Source organism: Cnephaeus nilssonii (genome assembly GCF_951640355.1).
Source record: "Cnephaeus nilssonii genome assembly, chromosome: 6".
Taxonomy (NCBI): Eukaryota; Metazoa; Chordata; class Mammalia; order Chiroptera; family Vespertilionidae; genus Cnephaeus; species Cnephaeus nilssonii.
In genome coordinates this window covers 86,223,129-86,237,053 of record NC_137077.1, presented here as the reverse complement: position 1 = coordinate 86,237,053, position 13,925 = coordinate 86,223,129, and the positions used below count along the sequence as shown (strand labels likewise).

At 41.7% G+C, this 13,925-nt stretch overlaps 1 protein-coding gene across 2 annotated transcripts in view; it reads right to left on the bottom strand.

The window, feature by feature from the left end:
• Positions 1-13,489, bottom strand: part of CRADD (CARD and death domain containing adaptor protein) — a 197,525-nt gene extending 184,036 nt beyond the window's left edge. For both annotated transcript variants that reach the window (XM_079773943.1, XM_079773944.1), the window contains exons 1-2: positions 13,358-13,489; positions 11,688-11,991 (exon numbers count right to left, since the gene is read on the bottom strand). In XM_079773943.1, the coding sequence (XP_079630069.1) occupies positions 11,688-11,985 (298 nt within the window). In that variant the 5' untranslated portion in view covers positions 11,986-11,991; positions 13,358-13,489. The remainder of the gene's footprint in view (positions 1-11,687; positions 11,992-13,357) is intronic.
• Between the last annotated feature and the right edge of the window lie 436 nt (positions 13,490-13,925).

Below are 13,925 nucleotides of genomic sequence, written 5' to 3'. Positions count from 1 at the left end.
TTGTGTTGTGTTGTGTTGTGTTGTGTTGTGTTGTGTTGTGTTGTGTTGTATTTACCTCTACCTTTCCCAAAGTACAATTTAAACTAATTGAGGGTATGACTGTTTTTATATTATCTTTATAGTCATTCCTTCATTCGTTTAATAAACATGTGAAGATTAACATGTATCTAGCACTATGCTAAACAAATTCTGCAGGTACAGAGATAAAACTAGACTGTAATCTCCTCTGCTTTAGAGGAGATTACAAAACTAGACTGTAATCTCTTCTGTTTTAGAGGAGATTACAGTCTAGTTGCAGAGACAAAGAAACAATAGACAATGACAACCATAATCTCAGAGCCTTAGCAGAATAGCCAGAAATGGTAGATGGTCAATAAATGTTGGCTAAATGAATGAATGAATGAGGTTCCCAGAACTACTTTGGGAATTATGCACTATCATCATTTTACAGATGAGATGCTCCAATTAGCAATGCATTACTTCTCAGCTCTAAGTTCACCCCCTTCCCCTACTTGGTGATACTGGGGCTAGACTCTATAAACATTTCTCTTTTGCCAGATGGTTCAGTGTTAGTTTCATCAATAGAGGGGCACTGCAAGGCCATAGCAGAAGGAGGGGCTTTTCATTCTGGTTTGGGATGTGTTACGCCCTCTAAAGGGGACAGTGACGGCAGAGGCATCTGGAAAACCCCATGGTGCTCATTCTCCAGGGAATATCTCTGCCACTCAGCAGGAAGCTTTCTGAGGATCAGCTCAGGTCCACCTACATTCCCTACCAAGTTTCTCAATCAGCTAGGCTGCTCTCCCAGACCAGCTCCACCCTATACCCTCTGGAAAGATGACTGGCCACCAGCAGGCTACAAATTAATGAGGCAGTCAATTCATTTCCAAGGAGGTCTTGGGGTGGGGAGGGACCTCTTGCAAGCTCTTAGAGCTTCCATCCTTTACTCTCCTTCAGCTCTAGAAAAAAGCAGCTTCTTGCAATCGCTATTTCCATATTGCTTAGAGACCTCATTTACCCCTTTAGTAGTTAACCACAGTTAACTTTTTGCTAGTTAATAATTCATTATGTTAAATTTTTCTTGTTCAAATTATTGTGTGGTTTTTGCCTCTTGGATGGATCCTGGCTGGCACATAAAGGAATAAAAGGGCTCAAACAAATATGAGAAGCCTGAAAAAGCACATTTGCCCATAGCACCATCAAATGCCTATTTAAAACGGGAAGAGATACATATTTAAAAATTCAATAAACAAAAACTGCCATATCAATCCCATTCAAAATCTTTATTTTGTTTAATCCCATTTCTTAGAAAACATTTCTTATCTTCTTTGGAGTTCTTTTTGTTGTTGTTTAATATCCCAACATTCTCCTTCCTTAAAGAGCTGTCATTTGGTAAGCTCTTTAAAAAAAACACTCAATGGAAATGTTGGCTAACTGTGAGAACCAAGGCAGGAAAGGGTCGGAAAAGAAAGAAGCTATAGCTTGCCCAAGTGACTCTGAGCAGAACCAAGAACTGGTATTAGGGAGAGACAGGGTAGCCTAGTGATTAAAAGCAGGGACTGGAGGACCAGACTGTCCATGTTCAAATCTCAGCTCTGCTACTACCTGAGTTATGCCACCTTGGGCAATTTAGCGAATACTTTCATTTTTAAATGCAAATAATTTTAATAGTACTTACCTCAAAGACCTATCCTCAAATATGAGGATAAAGTGAGTTTACGTATGTAAAGCCTTTAGCTAGAACCCAATCCAAATTCTCTCTCTAATCTCCTCTCTACTTTAACATCCTCAATCCATTTTCCCCCAATATCTCCTCATTTTGAAAAAGTTTAAGACCTATCTCGCTCTAAACATTGCTCTCTTGTACTTTTCCTACCACCTCTGGCCTTCAACCTGGGCTTTGCTGTAGAACATTCTCCTTCCTTAAAGAGTTGTCATTTCTGTTCAGGCCTGCAAGTGTGGAACCTGTTCAATATAAAAAGAATGGGAGTGACAGAGTACAGCGGACACCTTTTAAACAGCTTTCACCTCTTCCTCTTGGAACTGTTTCTTCCCCACTCCTAGAACTTTAGGAATTCTTTAAAGTTGTGGTCTACCCAGTACACAGTGGGAAAATCCCTATATTTGCTTATGTTATCAAGAAGTCTACGCTTATGTTATCAAGAAGCCCTAGCTGGTTTGGCTCAGTGGATAGAGTGTGGGCCTGTGGACTGAAGGGTCCCGGGTTCGATTCCAGTCAAGGGCACATGCCTGGGTTGCAGACTCCATCCCCAGTGGGGGGGGCATGCAGAAGGCAGCCAATCAATGATTCTCTTTCATCATTGATGTTTACATCTCTCTCTCCCTCTCCCTTCCTCTTCTGAAATCAATAAAAATATATTTTTTAAAAGAAGAAAAAAAAAAAACAAGTCTACGCTTGAACCAAAGAGCCCATATACATGCTAGTGGACTGACTTTCATTCCTTAGTTTCCTATCTGTAAACTGGGGGCTCTCAGATCCCTCCAGCTCTAGCCTTCTGCAGTTCTAACAACAGGACAAGTCCCAGCAGATGTGCTCTGCTTGCTCTGGAATTCTCTGTAACCACTTCACCATTATCATTCAGCACCCATATACCTTACGCACAAATGGTGGAACTGAGAGATGTTATTAAAGCCTTCTATTTAGGTATAAAACCTCAAGCCTCCTGTTTGCCACTTACTACAGCTCAGCGATATTATTTTGGTAACAGCGTCACCAGCCTCTCTGCTACGGTGCTGAGCATAAATAGAACATGGACATTTCCAGGAATTGTCAACTTGGCACTTCTTATAAGGAGTTAAGATTTCTTTTATAACATTAACAAAAAATAAAGCCTAAGACTAAAACCTGCCCCAAACTTCTAGAGTTTATATTTCCTTCTCAATTAAAATTTACTGTTTGGAAAAGTACAGTACTTTTTTTTTCTCTGGGGGCAAAAGTCCTCCAAAGAATCATATGCCGCTCAAACTAAAGAACAAGTATAAACACAGCTGCCTATTAAAATTAAGCAAAAGCAAACATTCCTGCAGCTAGCTATAACAACAGCCTGCAAGTCTGAACTGCACTCATAAAAAAGAGAAAGCTACCTTGCTAAGTGTATGATTAAACTCTGAGGCTGCACCACCAGAAAAGCTGGTTATTGGAACTGCAGCCTGTTGATAGCAGGATTTAAGAGCTGTAAAAGTGGGACCCGACTCGCAGTATCAGGAGAGCCGACACAATGTCTGTCTCTAATCACAGCCAAGAAAATTTAGTCTTTTTTTACTCTCAAGGTATCAAGATGGGATAGGAGCAACCCAGGGGCTCTGCTCCTTGACCCCATATGGCCTCACATTAGACCTTTCCAGCCAAACACACACACACACACACACACACACACACACACACACACACACACACACATAAAGTAAGATGGGGGAGAGAGAGGTTCCAACCAGGAATTAGTCTTCTGACAATAGGCAGGAAAGAGAAAGTCAGAAAAGCCCCTAGTGCTATGCGTCTGGGAGAGACTGGAGTAGGAGAGGGCATGGGACTGATAAATGTTGGGCTCTGGTGCAGCCACAAGTAATCAGAATTAGGAAGGAAAGAAAAACTAATTTTGAGAATTTGTTTTTATAGGCTATGAATTATCAGGCTTTGACATTTAACTGCCTGGATTCCACATTATATGACCTTGAGCAAATGACTTAACATCTTTGTACCTCCATCTTCTTTATCTATGCAATAAGGGTAACTGTCAGGATTACATAAATTAATAAGTGTCAAGGGCCTGGAACAGTGCCTGACACAGAGTAAGTATTTTACTGATATTATTTGAGGTTCTTTGTGGAACACAGAAAAGATTAAAATTCATTTTTAATTACAAACAGATTGTCTGACCAACCCACAGACAGACTAAGCTGGTCCTATTCTTCCCCGCTGGCCATTTGTCTCTCATCCATCCTTGAGCCATCTTCAGCTCACTTTGTATCTGAGAGCAGCATCCAACGCATTCTCCACTGGCAGTTTCCGTCTCCATTTGGACATAGCTTGATCTACAGAGCACAGAGTATTGTGGGTGGTTTTTAATTTCCAAACAATGCGAAGAAGCGATGAAAATAATTCCCCAAATCCAAATTCACCAGCTTATTCAAACCCTCTGATCAAATTCGTTCTATGTATGAATGTATTCCCCTAGAGTTCTAATGCATTTTAAGGTTGATGTCAGAGTGACACCTATATGGGGTCTAAGATTCCGGAATATTCTTAAGCAACAATGTTCAAGATATTCAGAGAATTGGAAACATCTGTGATTATAGATTTAAGACAAAACTCTATATCCTTCTACATCTCCATTCCTACTACCCTTCCACCTCCTCCCCTGCAAAACCAAGAACAGCTCCTCAAGTAAGTGTACAGCTGTGCGAGGCCCATATTTAGGGAGCAATAAGGAGAAAGAAGCCATGCACCTAATCAGCTGGTCAGAAAACAAGAAGCTCAAACCTGGCTTTCCTTTAAAATAACCTATTAGGGCATTGGTGCATGTGCATGGGTATATGTGCATGTGAGAGTGTGTGTGTATCTTTAATACCACTGCCCATACCCCACCTCCACATATTTTGGCATGAATTGACATGGGTAAAGTCTGGGGATCAGTAGTTTTTTAAAAGCCAAAGTTGAAGCTAAATCAACCTCTTATGGTCAGTAAGGTGACTGATGTAGCCAAATGACCCATACAGCCACAGGGAAGAGAAAAAAAAGTCACAGTGATAATTTCTAAGAGAAAAGAACAATAAATCCACTCTTTAAAGTGAGATAGATGCATCCCTGCTGGGGAGAGAACTGCCACATGGTTTGCTATTCCTAGAAAGAGCTGCAATTAGCTGCCAACAGATGCATTATTTCATCAGTCCCGTAAATACTCAATAAAACTCTTCCTTTATGTCAGCCTTGGAGGGGGAAGAGGGTCAGGGGGCAGGGAATCTTTTGATGAAATGCAGTACTGAACTATCAAAATTTTCTTTTCAATCATTAAAATTAGCATTCATTAAAATAAAATATTTTAGTAAAATCTTATTCCAAAATACCTCTAAAAGCCCTTAAAATTTTTCTTCTTAAAAGTAAAACAAACCATTAACACAATTTTTTACAAAGCTAATTTCAACTATTAACACTACAGCATATACAATTCCATTTCAAACCCAGTGGGGAGCCAAGATTGCACAGCAGAAAAGGTCGTAAATCAAGAGTCGGGAGGCCTGGATTCCAGTGCTGGCAACAAATAAGTAGCTATGTGATCATGGCTAAGTATTGACACTATCTCCCTAGGACTTGGTTTTCTCAGAAAACTTAGATGAACTGTAAGTCCCTCCCAGTCTAAAAGTCTGGAATACCAGGATATGTCTTCATCTTGCTGACTTTGTTATAATAGCAAATTAATGTGTTTACAATTTAGGCAGTCTAAAATTAAGTCATTCTGGCAATTCTACTAATAAATTTAACCAGTTCCCAGCCACTATACATAAACTGAATGAGCAAAACAGTAAAAACAAAACAAAACAAACAAACAAACAAAAACCCTTGAATATGGCCATCTCTTCTATCTGAGCTAGAGCTAGAGTCTTCTTCCCCAACTATGCCATCCAGACAATGGTTCCTGCCTCAAACTCCAGTCACTCTTTTTAAGTGAGAAAATAGATGAAAAGCAGCTTCATGTTTTAGGCCATAGTCTCATACCATTATTATTTTCTTAGTATTTTTCTTTAAGTTGAGTCATTTTAACTTAAATAAAAGTAATGTGGGTTTCTTTAATATGTTTTTATTGATTTGAGAGAGAAAGGGAGAGGAAGAGAAAGGGAAACATGGGGAGAGGGAAAGATAGAGAAACATCGATGTGAAAGAGAAACATCCATAAGTTGCCTCCCGTACACACCCCGACCAGGAAGCAAATCCCCAACGTGGGTAAGTGCCCTGACCAGGAATCAAACCCAAGACTGTTAGGTGCGTGGGCTGATGCTCAACCAACTGAGCCCAAACAGCCAGGGCAAAGCAATGTGTTTTTTAAAGGAACTTCATAAATAGAAATCAGTTTTACTTGCCACAAATGGAAGAAAAATGTTAAATGGATATAAGAAAAAGAAAAAAAGCAAAACAATTAAATTTGAGCTAAACACTGCTGTCCAAAGAAGGCTTTACGCATGAGGACCTTTTTTTCTATTAAAAAGAAAGCTGGCAAGTATCAAGCAAGATGTTTCAGAAATACTTGTACCAAACAGAGGCTTTCACCTGGCTTTCAATATTGAAAGAGAAAATGAATTTCTCACCATGTGATTCAATCCCATTCCACTTACCATCGAAAATCATTTTAAAAGCTACCAAGACCATGGCTCTGCGCGCATCTTACATTTTGGGAAGCACAACAACAAATGGTTGCAACTGCACTGATGCTGACATGGGCTGTGATTCATCTCCAGGAGGAAGGTTCTTATCCCAGAGGGGCCTGCGCTCCAGCCACACTGTCACCTGGGGCTCCCACCATCTGAACTGCTCTTCCTCCTGTATCCACTCTGTGGCAGAATTCAGGTCTCTGCTGAACGTCCCCTCATCTGAAAGGCTTTCTCTGACCGTGCCTAATGATATGCTAAGCCCTTCCTTACCGCACACATACTGTTTTTCTTCACAGACTCTCATCACCTGATGTACAGCCATGTGCTGCTTAATGATGGGATACATTCTGAGAAATGGGTTGTGGTGATTTTGTCATTTTATGAACATCATAGAGTGCACTTACACAAACCTAGATGGCATAGCTTACTACACACGTAGGCTATACAGTACAGCCTCTTTCTCCCAGGCTACAAACCTGTACAGCGTGTTATTGTACAAACAACATGAGATTTAATCAAGTACAAGAGAAAATGATGCAATCAAGAGATGTGGTAAACATGAGGTGCATGAACCTGCTGACAGCGTAACACAGCACACTATCGTACAGCACAATTTTTTTAATAAGTAGAAAGATTACATGCTAAAAGAATGAGAAAAAAATACATTATGATAAATATATAAGTCAGTAACATAGTTATTTATTACCAAGGGTTATTTACTGTACATAATTATATGTGCTATCCTTTTATAGAACAGGCAGCAGTAGGTTGACACCAGCATCACCACCAACACCTGAGTAATGTGTTGCTGTATGAATTATGACATCACTGGCAATAGGAATTTTTCAGCTCCTTCATAAGCTTATGAAACCACCATCGTAAATGCAATCAGCCATTGATCAAAAGGTTGTTATGTGGCACATGACTGTATTATTTATTCATTTGCTTGCTCTCTGTCCCCATTGGACTGTAGAGTATAGTGAGCTCATAAGAGTAGGGGCTTTGTTTATTATAATATCCCTAGCACCTAATGTCTGGCACATGATCAATATTCATTATTTGATGAACGAACAAATGAATCCCCTCAGTTAATCGGGAGGTCCTTCATGTGTCTTTTTTACCTAGTACCTGGCACCTCACTGTTGCTCAGGAAGATGTGATAATCATGCCGAGGATACACAGAAATCTATACTCTCTGCCCTTACCACAAGAAGGGGTCTTGCTGTGGATGTTCACCCACCATTCCCTCTCTAGTACACACAATGCTATGAAGTAAACTCTACTCAGCTACAGAAGTACTTGGATAGACCACAAGCTAGATAAACTGAGATCAACACTGAACTTATGCAGAGTATGGTCATGGTATGACTGGAAAATCCCAGGCTAGAAATCTCTCTAATAAACCTATAACAATGCCTAAAATTTTTTGCCATTATTGCTCAGTAATTTCAGATGCATCCAAGTATATATGTGAGAGCCAGAGAGCACCTCGAGACAGTGACCAGTGTAGCTATCTATACATGACCAGGCAATGTCAGCTCCAGAGGGACAGGCTGAGCCCTGGAGCTGGTAAGTAGAAGAAAAACAGGCCAGCCCTGCATCTTGTTCCAGTGAGGGCAGCCAAGGAGTCTGGGGCACAGGGTCCATGGCAAGGACCAGCTCAAGCTCAGGCAAGGTTGAAGCAAATGTCACCCCAGGTCAGCCACTCCAGCAGGCTAAAGAACTGAGGCATCTGATGCTAACACAGGAGGCACAGAGCTGTGTTCCAAGATATTCTTGCCAATGGTAAGAGAACGTGAAGCAGGAATCTAGCTTAGAGAGGAGGAAAATAACTCCCAAGCCTAAAGGAAGCCTGGGGTAAAGGCAGGGTTGCCAGGCTGACTGTTACATGAGAATCATGACAGAAACCCAGTCCCACAGCCAGGACCAACACAATGGAACAGGAAGTCCTGGGGCCCAGAAGTCACGCCTACCATCACTTAGGCTAAGTCCTACCAACAAGTGAGACTGGGGCTGCCCATAAACCTCCTTTGTAGATCCAGATTAGCTCAGGCACTGGAGAGAGGCTTCAGTGTAGACAGAGCCCATGAGTACTGGGAAGGCAGACAGGCCGGCCCACGCTGCCTTCACCCAAATTCAGCATTACACTCATCTCCTAAATGACCTGACAGGAGCCCAGAGAGGACTTTCAGCTGATCTACTGTCTACTGGCCAGTAAGGGATACACTGTCAAGTGTTCCTGCCACGGTGCCAAGCTGGATTACGTCATTTTACTGCCAGAATTCCTCTTTTAAAATATAAGAGTCCTTATAGGGTGAGAAAAACACAAAATCAATTTTCTATTAACATCTTAGAGTTTTATTAACAGAGATAGGGAGACCAGTCATCTAGGCAGATTCTGAGAGAATCAAAGGTTTAATTCCAGAACATAAATAAAAAGAACTAAGTAGGATCAATCACCAAATAAGGACTTTGAGGCAGCTCAAAATTTACAAGTGAAATACAAAAATTCAACTAACAAAGGGGAAACCAAGAATCTCTGAGAAGACCAGAACAAGAAAACTTTTTAATAAAGTAAAATCAGCTCATTGTTGGAGAAAGACCCACCTCTTGGCCAAAGAGAAAACCATTCTTTTCTATACAAATTAATTAATAATTACAACCAAAACTATTATAAAAGGTCAGAAGATGGTGATGTATATACATACATATACAAGCACCACATTTTCCTGCAGCCTAGTTCTTCAAAATTCAAAATGCCTTTACAAAAATTTAAATGGAGTATTTAAAAGCTTATTAAAATTACTCAATTACAACACTGAAGAAACACCGAGGTCCTGGGAAATAGGCCTGTGGGTTCATTCACATTTTTATAGGGACATTAAATTGAAGGCACTTTAATTTTAATTTTTTTCTAAGACTTAAAAAAGATTTCAATGAAGTCCCAATTTAATTTTAGAATTAAAATACTGCCATCAAATTAATTCATTTAAACACAAAGCTAAAGGCCTCAAAAAGAGGAGGTTGTTAACTAACAACTCCTTTAAAATAATATCATTTCCTCCATCCCTTACATAGACATATAAAATTATGGCATAGTGAATTTTCTATAATGTATGTAGGTTTTTAAAGTGACTATAAAATGGAAACCTACAAAGTGAAAAAGAAAATTATAGACTCCAAATTCAGGGTTCCTCAGTGAGTAGGGGTTGAGGATAAGCTAGGGTTGGGGAGGAGCACCCAGAAGTCCTCACAGGCAATGGTAGTATCTTTTTTTAACAGTGATGGGGATAAAGATGTTCACTGTACCATTAGTCTTCATACCTTATTTATATTTTGCAATCCTACTTAAAACGTTGAATAATTAACAGTAACTATTTAGAATGTGAGTTTATGTAATTGTCACTGTAGGCAGTATATAGAGGCATATGTAAATCAAACTCTCTTCAGAATATTTTTTCAATAGTAGTGTGACTCAACAAGAGTACTTAATTTGTGCAGCAGCCAACCTATCATCGCATTTGACCACTTCCACATAATTAACAAACTAACATTATTTTTCTAAACTTCAACACAAATACACTAGATTTTTCCCACTCGACACTGTTTCGTTCTGTTTACTTAAACACACATACATACACACACACACACACACACTGTTTTTCCCTTAACTTCTCTGTAACTTTCACCATTTGTTTTTTTAAAAATCTTAATTTTTTTCTTGTTCTCTGAATGAATCTGAAGAAATGACAATGAGGTCATACCTCTATTAAAAATATACAGCAGTACTATTTACATCACCCAAAACGATTATAAAATTAAAGTAAATATTTTGATTGAAAGAGACTTTCAGTTTGCCTGTTTTGCTATTTTCAACTATGTGTTGCCAAAGGAACCTCTAAGTCAAATACCAGGAAAAGACACTGGATACCCTAATATTTTTTTAACTTCTCCCAATTCTATATTATTTTTATTCTGCTTTCAATACAGTGGTAGAAATGTCTTAGATACTTTAATTAGGCTTTGTACCTGAAGTATTTAATTTGGTAAAGACAATCCAACCTGAGAATTCCTGTGGTCTTTAAAGGCCAGCTATTTTCAAAAAGCATAAAATATACATTTGCCTGTCATTTGATTATGCAAGGAAATGAAAATAATATTTTTTACACTGGGATTTTACTAGGCCTTCCCCAGTTAACTGGTTATCTCATGATGATCAGATATTCAGACATATGTCATTAATAAAAATAGAAAAATTAATCATGCGTATTGACTAAATGTGGTCTGGAAAAATCATTCAAAATATGAGGTCCTTAAGGCAAAAACAATAAAAGTGGTCTTTTATTACTCGTGTTTGCTTTTTAGCCAGATATACTGCTATTTTAAAAACAATAATAACAAAGGCTAGGGACCACTGACTTGGAGAAATTCTATTACTGCTATCGAAAACTCCAGAGAATGTTGATTTCCTAACTGTTAAAAATTTACAAGTTAACTTTTAATTTTTTTTTTTTTTTGGCAGTTCAGTTCTCTGCTCCTCAATTTTTGTAAAAAGCATAAATCAGGGGAGCTGTTAAGAGAAACAAGTATTTCATTTCACATCTTCTTCCTGCTACAAGCCAGGTTAATGGCACTAGGACTATTTCTATTTTCCATAGCTCCCAATTTTCTTAAAAAACAAAATGAGACCCTGCACTAACTACTACCCTTACAAGTTAAATACTCTGGGTGTCTGAACAAAACTAAAAAGGATGACTTTAAATCAATAACCTTTAAAAACAAATTGAGCCAGCCTCCCAAACAATCCCTTCCGGCCATGTAGTACCGGCCAGGGAACAGGTGCAGGGCATGCCTTCCTAGAGGCTGCCTCCTCCTTCAGGAATCTGACCTTTTCCAGCAGGCAGGGCTGGCACCCCATGAAGCAGCTATCAGGAGGCCTAACCGCTGCTCTCCCATCTGCACTTTCCAAATGGCTCCTGATGCCAAGGGCCGAGATACGACCTGGCTCTCAGATGAGAACATGTCTCCCAAGTGACTCGCCAAGTTTCCCTGGAAGCATTTCTAAGTATATTCTCTGAGCTCCCTCCTCACCCTCTCAATCATGGTTCATTCTTCCTTCCTTCCCAGCGCGTCCTAATGCCACCTCTTCGTCCCATCCTTGTAACGCCACGTCTTCAGTCCAAACTCCTTACCCACTCTTGGGAACTGCTGATCCCCTCCTAGCCTAAAACCTCAACTTCAAATCCAAAGGCCATAGTCCAACAATTTGGGAGCTGGTTTGGAGTTATCTTGTTGATGCCTACCTGCAGGCAGCTCAGTTATGGCTTCTTCTCTTGCCTTCTCCAGCTTCTCCCTGACCCAGGGAAATTCCTGCAGGGAATCGAGGAATGCATCAAACGCTTTAGGACCTCTGGAAGGTAGGATATCCAGCAGCAGCATTGTTTTCCGGAGGCCTGTGGTTTGAGCTTTGATTTCTTGAACATGGTTTTCCGTCAAGACCCCTTCCTGGTAAAGATACTGAAGAACCAGTCCCTCCACCAGAACCTCTGCACCCAGCTCCAGGCGGAGGGAGCGAAGCACTTGCTTGTCTCTAGCCTCCATTTCCCCCTGGGAAGAGACAAAACGGAAGGTCAGATGACAGGAACGATGCGCCCTGAAAGCCACCGCCCTGCAATATAAGCTCCTTAAGGAAATGGGCATCCTTTGAACCCTAGCAGAGGGCCAGACCACGGTGTTTAACACAGGGCTGTGTTAATTAATTCACCTCATTAATTTCAAGTGTTTCTGAAAATAATTAGCAACACTGAACACGAATCATCTGTTCTGTTCTTGCTTCCCACACAAGGGGGTCAATTCCTCCAGCTATTAAGAGATTTGGGAAAAAAGGGGGGTCAGAGACCCTGCTTAAAAAGCAACTTTTTATTCGAGTATCACAGAGCGACGTTTCATTAACATCGCTGAGAAGAAACAGTGGGGAGTTTTTTAACGTTGCCTCCTGCAGCGTTGCCCCACCGCGGCAGAAGCCGCCCATGTGCGCGCAGGTGCCCTTCGGCGCGTGGGCATCGGCAGGACCTGATCAGCCCTGGGCGTGGGGACCAGACACCGGCAGGTGCCCATCAGCTGAAGGATCTCTTACCCTAGGACACCGGTCGGCAAACTCATCAGTCAACAGAGCTAAATATCAACAGTACAACGATTGAAATTTCTTTTGAGAGCCACATTTTTTAAACTTAAACTATATAGGTAGGTGCATTGTTATTCACTTACTTAGGGTACTCCTAAGCTGGCCTTTGCCAAAGACTCCAGGGGCCAAAGAGCCGCAGTTTGCCGACCACTGCCCCAGGAGAAAAGGCTTATACACCATCACCTCCAAGAGTGACATTGCAGTGTGTGTGTGTGTCCAGTCTACTGTAAAGCTTCTATGTGGTCAGAGATGCCATCCCTTCCCTCCAAGGATTCGGAATCTGCCATCGCGACACGGCCATGGCCACACGTGCCGGGGGCATTCAATGGGAGTTCTTTTTCTGCAAAAGGAAAACGTCCAGACGCCCGTCCTGGTCGCAGCCACGCACGGTTGGAAGGCACATGGCCAAGACTCTGCCGCAGAGAGCTGAGGGGTGCGGTGCGGGCGGCGGGGACACCCGCGGGCGTGAGCCGGGCCGACCCCGGTGCTGGCAGGTGAGGGGGCGGCGCTTCCGCTGCCGCCGGCGGGACGTCTCCTCCTCCCCGTCTCAGCCGCCGACGCCCGGTGGCATCACCAACAGGGCGGCTACGAGAGGTTTTTCGGGGCACCCTGAGCCGCTAAAAAGAGAGGACTTGGAATGACTTTCAGAGCGGGGCCCCGGGCACCCCCACCGCCACCCTCCCCGGCCTGGCTCGGGTCGCCGCGGGGCGGGGAGGCCCCGGGCCGCAGGCGCGGTGCGCGGGCCCCGGAGAAAAGAGGGACACGGGCTCCTGGTTTCCTGTTACTTACGTCTGCGAACACGTATCTTAAAAAAAAAAAAAAATAGATAAAACTGCAACCGGAATCCAGACTGTCAGGGAACCTGTGCCACAAGCACCATCTTTATTGAAGGCGAAAACCGAGACCAGGAAGCGTGGCCGCCATCTTTGTTGAGGGCAAACACAGGAAGTGCTGCAGCCATCTTTATTGCGGGCTCGAGGGTCGGGCTGAAGTCGAGCCCGCCATGTTTGCTGTGGGTAAAGAGCAGCCGCTTAGAGGGGTTATCTGAGAACAAAATAACTGGGTAATTGCGTTTTTAACACAGTAACTACACTTCAGCCTTGCACACAATTGAAGTAATAGGTCTCATAAGTCATTTTTATCAGCGAGGCTCTCCAAAACCACTCTATTTAAAATTGCAACATCCATCTCCCGCACCCCCACCCCCTTTACCAACTTTATTTTTATCTGTAGCACTCAAACATCTTACTGAAACTTACACTTAATCATTTATTTATCATCTGTTTCACTCCAGATAAAATGCAAGGTCATTTCTTTATATCACAGGGTTCCTGCCCATAAAGCATTTACAAGTCAA